This window comes from Aquarana catesbeiana, linkage group LG06 (assembly GCF_042186555.1).
Source record: "Aquarana catesbeiana isolate 2022-GZ linkage group LG06, ASM4218655v1, whole genome shotgun sequence".
NCBI lineage: Eukaryota > Metazoa > Chordata > Amphibia > Anura > Ranidae > Aquarana > Aquarana catesbeiana.
This window is the reverse complement of record NC_133329.1, coordinates 333936855-333952262: the sequence shown is the minus strand read 5'-3', so window position 1 is coordinate 333952262 and position 15408 is coordinate 333936855. Positions and strand designations below refer to the sequence as shown.

The 15408-nt window shown below is 45.9% G+C and overlaps 1 protein-coding gene across 1 annotated transcript in view; it reads right to left on the bottom strand.

Annotated features, from left to right (window-relative positions):
• Window positions 1-15408, bottom strand: part of CHN1 (chimerin 1) — a 194131-nt gene that overhangs the window by 131385 nt on the left and 47338 nt on the right. The window contains exons 5-6 of the mRNA XM_073633857.1: window positions 13759-13790; window positions 2645-2758 (exon numbers count right to left, since the gene is read on the bottom strand). Of these exons, the coding sequence (XP_073489958.1) occupies window positions 2645-2758; window positions 13759-13790 (146 nt within the window). The remainder of the gene's footprint in view (window positions 1-2644; window positions 2759-13758; window positions 13791-15408) is intronic.

Sequence of the window (15408 nt, the reverse complement as noted above, 5' to 3'; positions counted from 1 at the left end):
AGTTCAAGAGTCAGTCATTTTGAGGTGAGAAGGTTTTTGCTTTATGTACTTTGAAACTGTGAGGTAGGGCTTCTTGCAGTATAGTGTCTGATAGACTGTTATATGTCTTGTTAGATTTTGTAGATGGCGTTAAGCTATTCATATGGGAGTGAACACACTGACGCCTCTAGTGGCTGCCCTGTCCGTATGAGCTCCGGGCATGTACATCATTATATTTACAGAGCTATGGGAGTGTGGTGAGTACGGTTCATTTATAATTGTTTATGAACGGGTGCTTCCTTCACCCCTAAAATGATTTATTTTTAGCTTGATGTATAATTCATTGCAGACACTGCTGCACCTTTATTCTCCCTAACCAAACTGAAAATTACATCCCTCCTTACGGGAAGTCTGACACTTTAAGGACAAGTTTGGGGTCTAGGCAGCAGGGTTGCCCTGATCCCCCCCAGTTGTGCTCACTCCAGGACCTACTATCAAGGTATGGGGGTTGGGCTCCGGGTTTTGTTTATTATTTTTTGTGGGTGGGCTGGGGGTATTCTCTCTCTTGGTACACCAATATGAACCATGCATGTGCAATATTATACTGTGTTAAAAAACTTCCTTTTTGTATTGTGATGCATTAATTTTTGTTTGTTTTTTCTTTATACACCTAAGGTTATGCACAATTTGCTGCTTTTAACATTTATTAATTGAATGCCTCCGTCCTTTTCCTGATGAAGCCGTTCCGGCGAAACATGTCGAAACTTCAGGGCGTAGGAACTATATATATGTAACTTCAGTTCTCTCATTAGGTCAGGGTTGAGATAGGCGTGCATACCCAGGATCATGAATGTAACTGTAGTCATATTTTTATCATTTTTTGTGTTTTTTGAATAAATGATTTATATATTTTTATACTAATCAATTGCCTTGTCTTGAATATGAAGTACCCTTAAAATCCCATTCTCAATAAAATTTCTTGCTCACTATTTCCAGAATAGGTAATCAATGGCAGCTTAGATAATTCTCCAAGCCCAGGCTCTTTAATATGAACATTTACTCAAATTAGTAATTAAAACATGAGACTTGAGCTGCAAAAACTCATCTGGCTCACACATGGCCCTTTTGGAAAAACATTTGTGAAAAATGTATTTTTTGTGATTATTCCTTCTTGTGTACATTGTATTCAGTCACTTGTAACACAGAAATCATTTATCGATTTAAGCTGCTCTTTATGCATGAAATGACTGCAGTTCTAGAAATAATTTGCACATGAAAAACTTTAATGACTCACCATTTACAGGTGCACGTTTGATAATTGTTTAGACATGCGAGATACACAGTCAGCACGTATTATGGCTGCTTTACAGAGAATCTACAAGGGACAATGTTTCCATAGGAAACAGGTCCATTAAAATAGCATGTATTGTAACGTTTTTAAAACATATCTTTCAAAATCACAGGCATAGGAGGGTGTGCAGCACTTGTTTAAATTTGTTTTCTGATTCACATAATAAAACAAGAAAATAATCTAATATATTCCTGTTAATGAAGGTCCAAATAATAGCAAAAATAACATTTCAGATCTGTAATATGATATATAAATGTTTTTCAAGTCTGCAGATGTGCAGTATGTGTAAAAACAGAATATTCTAAGAGTTAGAAAGGAAATGTACCCCAGAAGCTGTGCCCAAAAAAACATGCATGGGAAAAGCACTAGTCACCAATATTGCCTGTAATCTCCTTGCAGCTGATCTTTCCTGATTACTGACTTACCATTACCATGCCTTATGTCTGTGTTAAGTTAATCAACAAGTTTAGTCCTACAGCACATATAGCCTTAATATTGTATGATTTATTTGATTTATATTTTTAGACACTTTATTCGTGAGCCAGCCCATTTAACTTGGCTATAGTGGTAAGAATGCTATTTCTACCATACAGATATACAGTAGAAGTCTGTTTAGTTACAGACATTAATGGAGATTTATGGACTCCTTTTCTTGGGTTCATATTTAGTGTGTGTGGCATCTGCAAGTGTCACAGGTTGGTGGGGGCTCATTATTTGCCATCTAGTGGCAAATTAAACTTACTTCATAGAGGTGGTGGAAAGGTTGGAATTATAAATTCATTATTCTTTTTTTTTTTTTTTTTTGCAGCCATAAATAGTGTTTACTTAACATGTTTAGTTATTGGTTGTTTGTTTACTTTCATTCACCATATATACTGGTTTGGAAATTTGAATGATTTTTTTGTTTATCTTTACAGTATAACTACTACCAACAAAAACATCTGTGAGGCTCCAAAGGTCCCGATGAAGCAGTTTATCTCGTGAAATGCGTAGATCATAATAGAAGTCATTGTATTTGCAACTTAGGCTCCTGTACTGTGTTGTTTTTAACGTTGCTTTGATATGCCAATTTGGCAATATTTAGATGAAATTTTAATAAAATTCTGCTGAAGTATTAACATTTAATTGTATGATTTATGGATATTCACTACTGGTGGCACAAGTTCAGTATTTAGATTTTTGTCCCCCATATACTTGACCTTCTGCATGTTCAAGAAAATAATGACTTTTTCAAAATAAATGAATGGATTGTGCACATTTGTCATTGAATAGCGATATTATGCATTGAGGAAAACAAGATCAGTTAGGTCTTACCTTAATGCCAACGTGTAAGTGCCAGGCTGACGCTGACTTTCCCGAATGAGATAGCTCCCCTCTGCAACACTTAACAGCTGATCTGTTTCTTCCCTGGATATCATACCGAAAAACCTGGTGACAAAAAAGATTTTTGTACTCACTCACCATAAAATCCTTTTCTCTGTGTTCATTGAATGACACAGCTGGATCTTTAAATCTTGACCATATAAGATGGACTTATGAAGTCAGGGGATGTCCCCACAAATTTGATAAGATCTGGGGCCCTTCAGTTGCACATTTTGATACTTGTGGATATATGGTGAATTACCTGAATTACTTGATCCTTATTTGATATTCTGCTTGTACACAGAGGCATATACTTTCTCTTCCGGAGATAAAAATGTACCTACCCTTTATTTGGTATAACTAGGAGTCAAGCTCCAGTGATTATTTATTCGGTTATCAGAACTTGTTGTTTTGTTTAGTTCCATTTTTCTTTGGTTTTAAACTGTACTACAGCGTAATATTCTATTGTTGGCTATGCAAAATGGTTTGATACTCTACTTCTTCGTATATCTCACCTCCATGGTGGTGGGGGATTCTCCATCTGATGACTGTTTGGAAGTGTACTTTGTACTACTAATATTCTGTATACACTGCATTTACTCTTTGTTTTATTAAACATTTAAAAAAAAAAAAAAAATCTTGACCGGTGGGTAATGTCATAACCTGCATGAGGATAGCCCAAAGGTACACACAAAAAGAACACCTAGATTCAACCACTGCTGGTGGAAAACCCCCCAATCAGACAAACCAGCACAGTTAGTAGCAAGCCATATACAAGATAAAGGCAAACACAGCTTCACTACTTATTAGAGGGTAGGTGCTCTGCCCTTCCATGAATGCAGAGAAAAGGATTTTACAGAAAGTACAAAAATCACATTTTCTCTGCTGTTCGTTGAAGGACCCAGCTGGAATATATATATAAAATTGAGCAGCCCATGACATGTTAACCGGCCCCTTCCCCCGCTCTCCACCCTGATGGATCCCCCGGGGGTGGGGGAAGGGACCAGGAAAGAGCGCAAGAGGGGGGGGGGGGAGAAGAAGAAGGAAGGGGGAGGAGGGGGGAGGGGGGAGGAGGAGGAAGGGGGAGGAGGAGGAAGGGGGGAGGAGGAGGGAGGAGGGAGGAGGGAGGGAGGAGGAAGAGAGCGCGGGGGGGGGGAGAAGAAGAAGAGAGCGTGGGGGGGGGAAGAAGAAGAAGAGAGCGCGGGGGGGGAGAAGAAGAAGAGAGCGCGGGGGGGGAGAAGAAGAAGAGAGCGCGGGGGGGGGGGGGAAGAAGAAGAAGAGAGCGCGGGGGGGGGAAGAAGAAGAAGAGAGCGCGGGGGGGGAGAAGAAGAAGAGAGCGCGGGGGGGGAGAAGAAGAAGAGAGCGCGGGGGGGGGGGAAGAAGAAGAAGAGAGCGCGGGGGGGGGGAAGAAGAAGAAGAGAGCGCGGGGGGGGGAAGAAGAAGAAGAGAGCGCGGGGGGGGGGGGGAAGAAGAAGAAGAGAGCGCGGGGGGGGGGGAGGAAGAAGAAGAGAGCGCGGGGGGGGGGGAGAAGAAGAAGAGAGCGCGGGGGGGGGGAGAAGAAGAAGAGAGCGCGGGGGGGGGGGGGGGGGGGGAGAAGAAGAAGAGAGCGCGGGGGGGGGGGGGGGGGAGAAGAAGAAGAGAGCGCGGGGGGGGGGGGGGGGAGAAGAAGAAGAGAGCGCGGGGGGGGGGGGGAAGAAGAAGAAGAGAGCGCGGGGGGGGGGGAGAAGAAGAAGAGAGCGCGGGGGGGGGGGGAGAAGAAGAAGAGAGCGCGGGGGGGGGAAGAAGAGAGCGCGGGGGGGAGAAGAAGAGAGCGCGGGGGGGAGAAGAAGAGAGCGCGGGGGGGAGAAGAAGAGAGCGCGGGGGGGGGGGAGAAGAGAGCGCGGGGGGGGGGGAGAAGAGAGCGCGGGGGGGGGGGAGAAGAGAGCGCGGGGGGGGGGGAGAAGAGAGCGCGGGGGAAGAAGGAGAAGAGAGCGCGGGGGAAGAAGGAGAAGAGAGCGCGGGGGAAGAAGGAGAAGAGAGCGCGGGGGAAGAAGGAGAAGAGAGCGCGGGGGAAGAAGGAGAAGAGAGCGCGGGGGAAGAAGGAGAAGAGAGCGCGGGGGAAGAAGGAGAAGAGAGCGCGGGGGAAGAAGGAGAAGAGAGCGCGGGGGAAGAAGGAGAAGAGAGCGCGGGGGAAGAAGGAGAAGAGAGCGCGGGGGAAGAAGGAGAAGAGAGCGCGGGGGAAGAAGGAGAAGAGAGCGCGGGGGAAGAAGGAGAAGAGAGCGCGGGGGAAGAAGGAGAAGAGAGCGCGGGGGAAGAAGGAGAAGAGAGCGCGGGGGAAGAAGGAGAAGAGAGCGCGGGGGAAGAAGGAGAAGAGAGCGCGGGGGAAGAAGGAGAAGAGAGCGCGGGGGAAGAAGGAGAAGAGAGCGCGGGGGAAGAAGGAGAAGAGAGCGCGGGGGAAGAAGGAGAAGAGAGCGCGGGGGAAGAAGGAGAAGAGAGCGCGGGGGAAAGAAGGAGAAGAGAGCGCGGGGGAAAGAAGGAGAAGAGAGCGCGGGGGGAAGAAGGAGAAGAGAGCGCGGGGGGAAGAAGGAGAAGAGAGCGCGGGGGGAAGAAGGAGAAGAGAGCGCGGGGGGAAGAAGGAGAAGAGAGCGCGGGGGAAGAAGGAGAAGAGAGCGCGGGGGGAAGAAGGAGAAGAGAGCGCGGGGGGAAGAAGGAGAAGAGAGCGCGGGGGGAAGAAGGAGAAGAGAGCGCGGGGGGAAGAAGGAGAAGAGAGCGCGGGGGGAAGAAGGAGAAGAGAGCGCGGGGGGAAGAAGGAGAAGAGAGCGCGGGGGGAAGAAGAAGGAGAAGAGAGCGCGGGGGGAAGAAGGAGAAGAGAGCGCGGGGGGGAAGAAGGAGAAGAGAGCGCGGGGGGGAAGAAGGAGAAGAGAGCGCGGGGGGAAGAAGGAGAAGAGAGCGCGGGGGGAGAAGCACAGGGGGGGAAGAAGAGAGCACAGGGGGGGGAAGAAGAGAGCACAGGGGGGGGAAGAAGAGAGCACAGGGGGGGGAAGAAGAGAGCACAGGGGGGGGAAGAAGAGAGCACAGGGGGGGGAAGAAGAGAGCACAGGGGGGGGAAGAAGAGAGCACAGGGGGGGGAAGAAGAGAGCACAGGGGGGGGAAGAAGAGAGCACAGGGGGGGGAAGAAGAGAGCACAGGGGGGGGAAGAAGAGAGCACAGGGGGGGGGGAAAGAGAGCACAGGGGGGGGGAAAGAGAGCACAGGGGGGGGGAAAGAGAGCACAGGGGGGGGGGGAAGAGAGCACAGGGGGGGAAGAAGAGAGCACAGGGGGGAAGAAGAGAGCACAGGGGGGGAAGAAGAGAGCACAGGGGGGGAAGAAGAGAGCACAGGGGGAGGGTAGCGGAGAGGATGGGTGAGAGGCGCAGAGCACAAAGGGGCAAAGAGTTTTGATGGGGTAGAGAGCACAGGGGGGCAGCAGAAAGAAGCAGGATAGGAGGAGCAGTGGGGGCGGCTGCATATAGAAGAATCATTCTCTCCATTTCCTCCTGCAGTCTTGGAACGCCTGCCTCTCCTCTCCCAGGCATTCAGAGACTGCAGGAGGAAGATGGAGAGAATGATTCTTCTATAAGCAACCGCCCCCACTGCTCCTATCCAGGTTACAGGGGGGCCGCACTCACATTCTCTCTCGTCTGGCTCCAAGGTGTGCAGCAGGTGTCTGCTCTAGCTCCTCCCCCCTTCGTAGTCACACCCCCAGCACCGACGGCTGACCTATAAAGGTGGCCGTGGAGAGGCCAAAGGCGTCTCCTCTAGCTCCTCCCCCTTCATGTTTCTGTCCCCCTGGCGATGATAGCTGAGCTTAACTGGCAGCCGCGAAGAGGTCGGGTGAGTGGCACGGGCTCAAAGAGCAGCCCAGCTGCCTTCGGCCCCGCAATGACTTGCGGCCCGGTGGCCTCGGCCCACCGGGCAAGTGCCCATTTTGCCCTATGGCCAATCGGGGCCTGTACATGCATACGAGTTGTGCTCATAAGTTTACATACCCTAGAATATATGGTTTCTTGGCCATTTTGCAGAGAATATGAATGATAACACAAAAATATTTTTCACTCATGGTTAGTGTTTGGCTGAAGCCATTTATTATCAATCAACTGTTTACTCTTTTTAAATCATAATGACAACTACCCAAATTACCCTGATCAAACGTTTACATACCCTTGTGACTTTGGCCTGATAACATGCACACAAGTTGACACAAAGGGGTTTGAATGGCTATTAAAGATAACCATCCTCACCTGTGATCTGTTTGCTTGTAATGTGTGTGTCTGTCTATGTGTATATATATATATATATATATATATATATATATATATATATATATATATATATATTCAATGATTTTCTGGACTCCTGACAGACCCTTGCATCTTTTATCTAGTGCTGCACTGACGTTTCTGGATTCTGAGTCATGGGGAAAGCAAAAGAGTTGTCAAAGGGTTCTGTGGGAAAAGGTAGTTGAGCTGTATAAAACAGGAAAGGGATATAAAAAGATATCCAAGGAATTGAGAATGCATATCAGCAGTGTTCAAACTAATCAAGAAGTGAAAAATGAGGGGTTCTGTTGAAACCAAACCACGGTCAGGTAGACCAGCTAAAATTTCAGCCACAACTGCCAGGAAAATTGTTTGGGATGCAAAGAAAAACCCACAAATAACTTCAGGTGAAATACAAGACTCTCTGAAAGCATGGGGTGTGGCACAAGGAGGCAGAAATTGAAGAAAGATGGGCTGCATGGTCAAGTCGTCAGAAAAAAGCCATTACTGCGCAAATGCCACAAAGTATCCAGCTTATAATACGCCAAACAGCACAGAAAAAAGCCTCAAACTTTCTGGCACAAAGTCATTTGGAGTGATGAGACCAAAATTGAGCATTTTGGCCACAACCACAAAAGCTACATTTGGAGAGGAGTCAACAAAGCCTATGATGAAAGGTACAGAGGGGGATCGCTGATATTTTGGGGATGCGTGAGCTACAAAAAAGGCACAGGAAATTTGGTCAAAGTCGATGGCAAGATGAATGTAGTATGTTATCAAAAAATACTGGAGGAACATTTGCATTCATCAGCCAGGAAGCTGCACATGGGACGTACTTGGACATTCCAACATGGCAATCCAAAACACAAGGCCAAGTCGACCTGTCATTGGCTACAGCAGAATAAAGTGAAGGTTCTGGAGTGGCCATCTCAGTCTCCTGACCTCAATATCATTGAGCCACATTGGGGAGATCTCAAAATGTGTAGTTCATGCAAGACAGCCCCAGAATTTACAGGAACTGGAGGCTTTTTGCCAAGTGGAATGGGCAGCTTTACCATCTCAGAAGATAAAGAGCCTCATCCAGAAATACCACAAAAGACTTCAAGCTGTCATTGATGTTAAAGGGGGCAATACACGGAATTAGGAACTGGTGTATGTAAACTTTTGATCAGGGTCATTTGGGTAGTTTCTGTTGCCATTACGATGTAAAAAAAGAGTAAACACAGTTGATTGATAATAAATGGCTTCAGCCAAACACTAACCATGATTGAAAGAAGTGTTATCATTCATATTCTCTGAAAAATGGCCAAGAAATCAAATTCTGAATCTGTATAATATATATATATATATATATATATATATATATATATATATATATATATATATACATACACATATATACATACATATATATACACATATACACACATACATACAGTGGTACAGTAATACCTTGGATTGCGAGTAACGTGGTTAAACGAGCGTTTCGCAAAACAAGCTATTTTTTTTTTTTTTAAATCCTGACTCTGTTTACGAGAGTTGTCTCGCAAAACGAGCAGGATTCAAGCCTCTGAGGTGTGCAGTACCGCATTTGGCCAGAGGTGCGGGGCGCTGGTGACATTCGGAGCCACTCGGTAACGGAGTGTTTCCGAGCCTCTCTGAGTGTTTGAGTGCATCTGAACGGCTCTGAGCGTTTCCGGCGCCCCCCCCAACCTCTGGCCACATGCGGTACTGCATACCATAGAAGTCACTGTGGAACGAATTATCTGAGTTTCCATTGACTTCTATGGGGAAACTCGCTTTGGATTACAAGCATTCTTCTGGAACAAATTATGCTCGTAATCCAAGGTGTTCCATTATTTATTTTTTATGTCACACAATTTACCACAGAGGTCTAAAACAAACAAAAAAAAAAAAAAAAAAAAAAAAAAAAAAAAAACACACCTTAAAGTTAATTTTAGGGGGCACAAAAATGCAATAAATTATCTAATTTTTTGGTAAAATATAAAAGCAGAGGTTGCACGTAAATAAATAACATGCCAAACCCTAAATTTGCGTGCGCTCGTGAAATGGTGACAGACTTCAGTACTCTATTTTTCATAGGCGAAGGTCTAGTGCTAGAATTATTGCTCTTATTCCGGCATGCGCAACGATATATAACATGTGTATCGCCATCAACGTTTTTAGGCATAGGTGCCCCGATGCGTGCATTTGTACACGCGTATATGTGGGGGTGGGGGGGGGGGGATCTTATGTGCTTGGGTGCAACTTTATTTACAAAAAAAAAATTTATTATATGGGGCACAAAAAGTCCCATATGTGATGATTTTTTTGGTGAGGTTTTTTTAATGAGGCATCCAGGGTCCAAAAGACCCTGGATTTCTCCCCTGTGCAATGCAATGCACAATATCGATAGTAATGCAATGCACATCGCACTGAATTACGTTCTTTCCCGGCCCTGAGCAACAATAAGGGGAGGAGAGCGGACGTGCATACGTTCTCCACCTTCCCTCGACCCAGCGACACCTGCTATACTAGTCCCGGGCCCGCAGTTAGGTAAGCAGAGCCTGGGATACATAGCAGGAGAGCGCGCACGAGGTGTGTTGAAGCATTGGGAGCAGCAGCCAGGATGCAATTTCTCGTTGCCATGGCGACCTGGCACCTGGAATTTGTTAAGCCCTGCATTAACCGTTGTGGGGGAGAGCCTCAGATGTGAGACAAAAGAAACACTCTGGAGGGAGGGAATGGATTTTTATTTTCTATTTAGCAAGGCTAAATCACTTATCAGACCCAGCTGTCTGATAATAAGGCCAACAAACGGTCCACAAATAACAGAAGACATCCCTCCACCTTGGAGCAGGGGCAAACCTTCATGCACAGGAAGGCTTATCCATAGGCTTGGAGGGGGGGGGAACCTCGATTGCCATGAATGCCTTTTACCCTGGGCAGCGAGGGACTTTATGGACTTGTTGGCTGAGGAAGGTGTCCAGACTTCAGGAGGAGCCTCTCTAGCTTTTTTTTTTTTTTAAACCTGGAGAAGGTGTTCTTAGTGCCCCTTTTCCAGCGAAGCACTAAACAGACAATCTGCTAAAGGACATCTTGGTCAAGGCCTTCTTGGATGTCTGATCTGCTTGACCAGTACCTTGAACCATAACAGGTCGACATCCACAGAGACAGGGATTCCGCAACCTGAAAACAATGTGGCTTTATTAAACCAGGACGCCAGTAACAAGGACCATTTCTTAACAAAAGCCTTCTTAAAAGGAATTTTGTAAAGCAAAATGCCTAGTCTAGCTAAACTGTCAAGGTGGGTGTGACCGATTTTTGTAGAGCAAGCCAAAAAAAACAAAAAACAAACAAACAACATGTAAGGAAAGACCATACAGAACCGCTGGTGGGTGCCAAACAGAACAGTGGAGTCCTTGGAAGAGAAGTAGGTGACCTGAATCCTAAGAGTTCTCTTTGATAAGAGCTGATGAAAACTCCTTTTGTTTCATCAGCTGCTGGAACCTTCTCCTTGCAATAGGTCAGGCTCAGGATCTGCCCTACAGGAGAGTCCAGTTTCATGGCCAGGGAAGGTTTCGTCAGAAAACTCAGAAGGCGACATGTCTTAGGTTTAAGTGATAATTCCCTCTCAGCATGGGAAACAAAGCAGCCCATCATAGACTGTAAGTAATCAAAGGTTAAGCTGGACCCTGAGGCAACCAAAGAGCCTGAGGAAGCAAGTGAGGCCTGTAAGGAAGAAAATGACCTGCATGCACAGCAAAGCAAGTCAATCAAGGGAGGCTGCATCAAATAACCTACAGTTAACACAGGATGGCAAAGAGGGCCTGTTCTTGGAACTCTGTCATCTGAAAATTGGCCCTTCGTGTGTCCACCATATGCCCCACAGAGTTTGGTCCCCAGCAGGGAAAATGTTACCACCTACAGGCTGTGTGCGCATTCACATAGATAAAGAAAAATGGCACGTACAGAACTGCTGACAAGAGGAGGAGGCTGTCCCTGGGTTGTCTTTGTGCCTAGCGTCCTACTCCTGCAGGTGGCAACATAACAGACGGGCCACTAAATAAAGATCCAGCTGTATCCCTTAAAGAGTTCAAGAGAAATACATATTTTCATGCTAGATATCTGCAGTTCTAGATTGGTCAATTCAGCTGAAGAGCTTAAAAGTGAGCCTTTTATTTGAAAACTTACATTTTTTTTAAAAACACATTTAGGACATACAAATAGATCAAAAAGTATGTCAATACAAAATTTCCCATCATTTTTTAGTAAAATAGTTAAATATGACAGAAAAACATTTAACACTGCAGGGGTGCTCAACTTTTATGTAAAACCTTTATCCTAAAAAGGAAAATGTTTGATGTAACGGATTATAAATTTTGAGTTGGAGTTTGTCTTACCTTTGTTTGTGTATTTAAATCTGCTTATACATTTAACACTACCCTGTCCTCAGACTGGCAATGCTGCTGTGCCCATTCTGCGCATTCAAGTAGGAGCAAACGGAGGGGGGGGGGAAAGAGAGAGAGAGAGAGAGAGAGAGAGAGAGAGAGAGAGAGAGAGAATACTCAGTTTGAACACACGATCTGTCTGTACTCCCCTGAAAGAACCGGGATTTGTGCGTTTACATACACAGGTCATGAGCGATCACGGGTGCCTGGTGGTCATTGCGCCCGCCGGGCACACGCTGTGGGAGTGCACCCCTAGTAGCCAAAAGGCGAAGGGATGTGAGGTAACCCAGCCGTGCCATTTTGCCGCAGTAAAATTGCGGCAGCTGGTCGGCAAGCAGTTAATACCACTTTAAATTAAAGAGCCCAAAAGCAGCCATTGTTGTGCCGTCTTTTTTAAAATGTCCAGAGTGCAAGTTGCAATGAAAAAAAAAAAATATATAAAGGTTTAAACATCTCCAAAATACGTCCCTTTCTAACCAACACCACCAAGCTCCTATTTCACTCACTGGTCATCTCCCTTCTCATTGGCTTACCTTTACATAGGCTATCCCCTATTCAGTCCGTTATAAATGCTGCTACCAGACTCATCCACCTTACGAACAGCTCAGTGTCTGCTACTCCTCTGTATCAATCCCTCCACTGATTTTCACTCACCCAATGAATTAGATTCAAAATACTAACAACTTACAAAGCCATCCACAATTTGGCTCACAGCTACATCACTAACCTAGTCTCTAAATACCAACCTAATCCTTCTCTTTGTTCCTCCCAAGACCACCTGTTCTCTAGCTCCCTTGTCACCTCCTCCCATTCTCACCTCCAGGACTTCTCCCGAGGCTCTCCCGTCCTATGGAACTCCCTACCGCAATCTGTCCGTTTATCTCCTACTCTGTTTGCTTTTAGACAATCCTTGAAAACCGATCTCTTCAGAGAAGCCTATCCTGCATTCACCTAACAACTGTACTTTAATTTCCTCCATCACCTCCTCCCCCACAGCTATTATCTTTTGTATCACTTGACACTCCCTCCTAGATTGTAAGCTCTAACGAGCAAGGCCCTCTGATTCCTCCTGTAATAAACTGTATTGTAACTGTACTGTCTGCCCTCATGTTGTAAAGCGCTGCACAAACTGTTGGCCCTATATAAATCCTGTATAATAATAAAAAAAAAAAAAAAAAGTGTAAATATAAAAACATATAAAAAAATGACCAAAGAAAGTCTGGTCAAGGTTCTGTATCCTGAGTGTCTTGCTAGAACTTGAAGCCCTTGTTGCCTAGCCTTTGAGCCTAAGGTGCCTACCAGTCTGGCCCTAAACAAAGTTATTTCAGAGTCTTAGGCCCCATTCAAACCTGCATGCCATGCTAATGCATTTTTTCATGCTTTTTTTCCAGCACATTTTTCACACAACAGCATAGGGCAGCCCATTCATATATGACAAATGCGCCAAAAGACGCTCCCGCACCTTTTGGGCAGTGAGCATTGCGCGCCCCCTAGCCGCCTTTTGAGTACCATGAACCAAGTCAACATCCCAATCTAGGACCATGACAAGCAATCGTACACAAGTTAGACACACTATGCAATCAGGAGGGACATCTATGGAGTCAAAACCTCAGAGGGGCATGGGAAGCCACATACCATTAGCAGAACAAAAATAAATAAATCACATACCCACAATGGAGCATTAAGGGATATCCAATTCCTTTTTTTTCTGAACCTCGCAACACCTTTCCTGCCTTCACTTTCTTTAAAGGCTACGTTTACCCTTTTGGGGAAAAAATAAAATTTACATGCTTCTTCCCGCAGGATGCTGAAAAGCTTTGCAGGTGCAAGATCAGGCCCCTGCAGACAAGCCCCACCGCTTTCAGCTCACACCTCTGTATGGGCTGTCAGTTTGAAAGCTGAAACTATGCACTCATCAGCGCTCTCGCAGTTCACTCAAAAACACAAGAAACACACAGATAGGACGTTTAGTTCTCTCTTTCAAAGATTACTATGAATGAATGATGCGGCTATGTGGACAGAGCCCCATACGGCCAAGCTGTTATTAAAATGTGACAGTGGGTACAGGGAGATGATCCACCCCCCTGCTGTCACAAGTGGAAGAGGGGTGGGGGGTGCAAGGAGGACACGTACTGAAGCATGTGAGCATGGTACACGTTATACCCCAAATGTGAATGCAACATGCTCCAGAAAGTAAACTTATCCTTTAAGTTCCATAAATTGCCTTTGAATGAGAACTAGTTTGACTCTAAATCAGCTGTGGTCAAGTTCATACAACTATCAGAGATGGATAAAACAGTGAAAACACATTTAAAAAAGGGAAAAAAAAGGCAACTCACTCTCTTCCATAATACTTTGGTCTGTTTTCCACCTGAAAAACAAAACAGATCAATATGACATGCGTATCATTATGTGCTGCTCCAAATCCCACAGCTGGAAAAGAGAGTGGGATTTTCATTTTTATTCAGGGGAAAAAAAAAAAATTTTACAGTCCAACTAATTTTTTCCTCTCTTCTGTACACCTTTCTTGAACAGAGAGGAAATCTCCCTCAAAGGGGACACACACAGCAATACAATCCAGACATATGTTCTAAAACTTTCCCATCTCTCTAACAAAATGTGCTATCGTTGCTGCCTGTGATCTCTGCCCCCCTATATCCCACAGAAGGGTCCTCTGCCCTCTTACTATTGCAGTGTCCTGTGCCAGCCCCCCCCCCCAAAAGCAGTGTCTTCTGTCCCCCTTCACATCATGCCCCCCAACCGTAGTTTTATCCGTCCCCTTCACATCACAACTCCCCACTGTATGGTCATCTGCACCCAATAGCAGTGCCCTGTGCCCCCTCAAAGCAGTGTCCTCTTGTCCCCTTCACACACCCCCACTGTAGTCTCCTCTGCCCGCCCCCCAAAGCAATGTTCTTTGTCCCCTTCACACCCTCACTGCACTGTAGTGTCCTCTGCTCCCCCACAAATGCAGTGTCCTCTGTCCCCTTCACACACCCCCACTGTAGTCTCCTCTGCCCGCCCCCCAAAGCAATGTTCTTTGTCCCCTTCATACCCTCCCTGCACTGTGGTGTCCTCTGCTCCCCCACAAATGCAGTGTCCTCTGTCCCCTTCCACACCCTACCTCCACTGTAGTGCTCTCTGCCACCAGATGCTTTTTTTCTTCTTTTCTCCTGGTTTTCTTTTCACTGTACTGGGGTCCGGTGCATTGTTGATGCACTGCAGTACATTCCGGTGTTTTTTTTATGCTTTTTACCGTGTTCCAGTACAGTCCATTGCAGGAAAAATGCAGCATGTTTTTTTTGTGGAACTGGAACACCCTGGAACTACAGTTTACTGTTCGCCAGTGCTCAATCTTCCTTTAGGTGGCAGTATAACCAGAAGGTTACTGTGTCCCTCAACTGGCTTCCTCAACTGGCTTGAGTTTAAATGGGCTGTAAAACCTCATGTTTTTTCACCTTAACGCATCCTATCCTATGCATTAAGGTGAAAAAACACCTGGCAGTCACCGGCCCCCCCCAGTTTTACTTACCTGAGCCCCTTCATCTTGTCGGCGGGGACGTGCTGTCCCTCTCTCCACAGGGTCCCGGCTCTTGATTGGATAGATAGCAGCGCAGCCATTGGCTCCTGCTGCTGTCAATCAAATCCAATGATGCGGGGCTAAGTAGGGCATTCGTGTCTATGGATGCAAATGCTGGACTCAGGAGCGCACCCGCAAGGTAACCCCCCAGGAGAGCACTTCTCCTAAGGGGTTATTTGATGCAGGGAGGGCCATGAGAGCCACCGGGGGGCCCCAGAAGAGGATGTTCGGGGCCATTCTGTACCAAAACGATCTGCACAGCGGAGGCAAGTATGATATGTTTGTTATTTAAAAAAATAAAAAACAAACCTTTACAATCACTATTCAAATGGATTCAGAAAAACTCAAACACATCAAAAAGGATATCAATCCATACAGGAATACAACATACCACACCTTGCTCAAAATA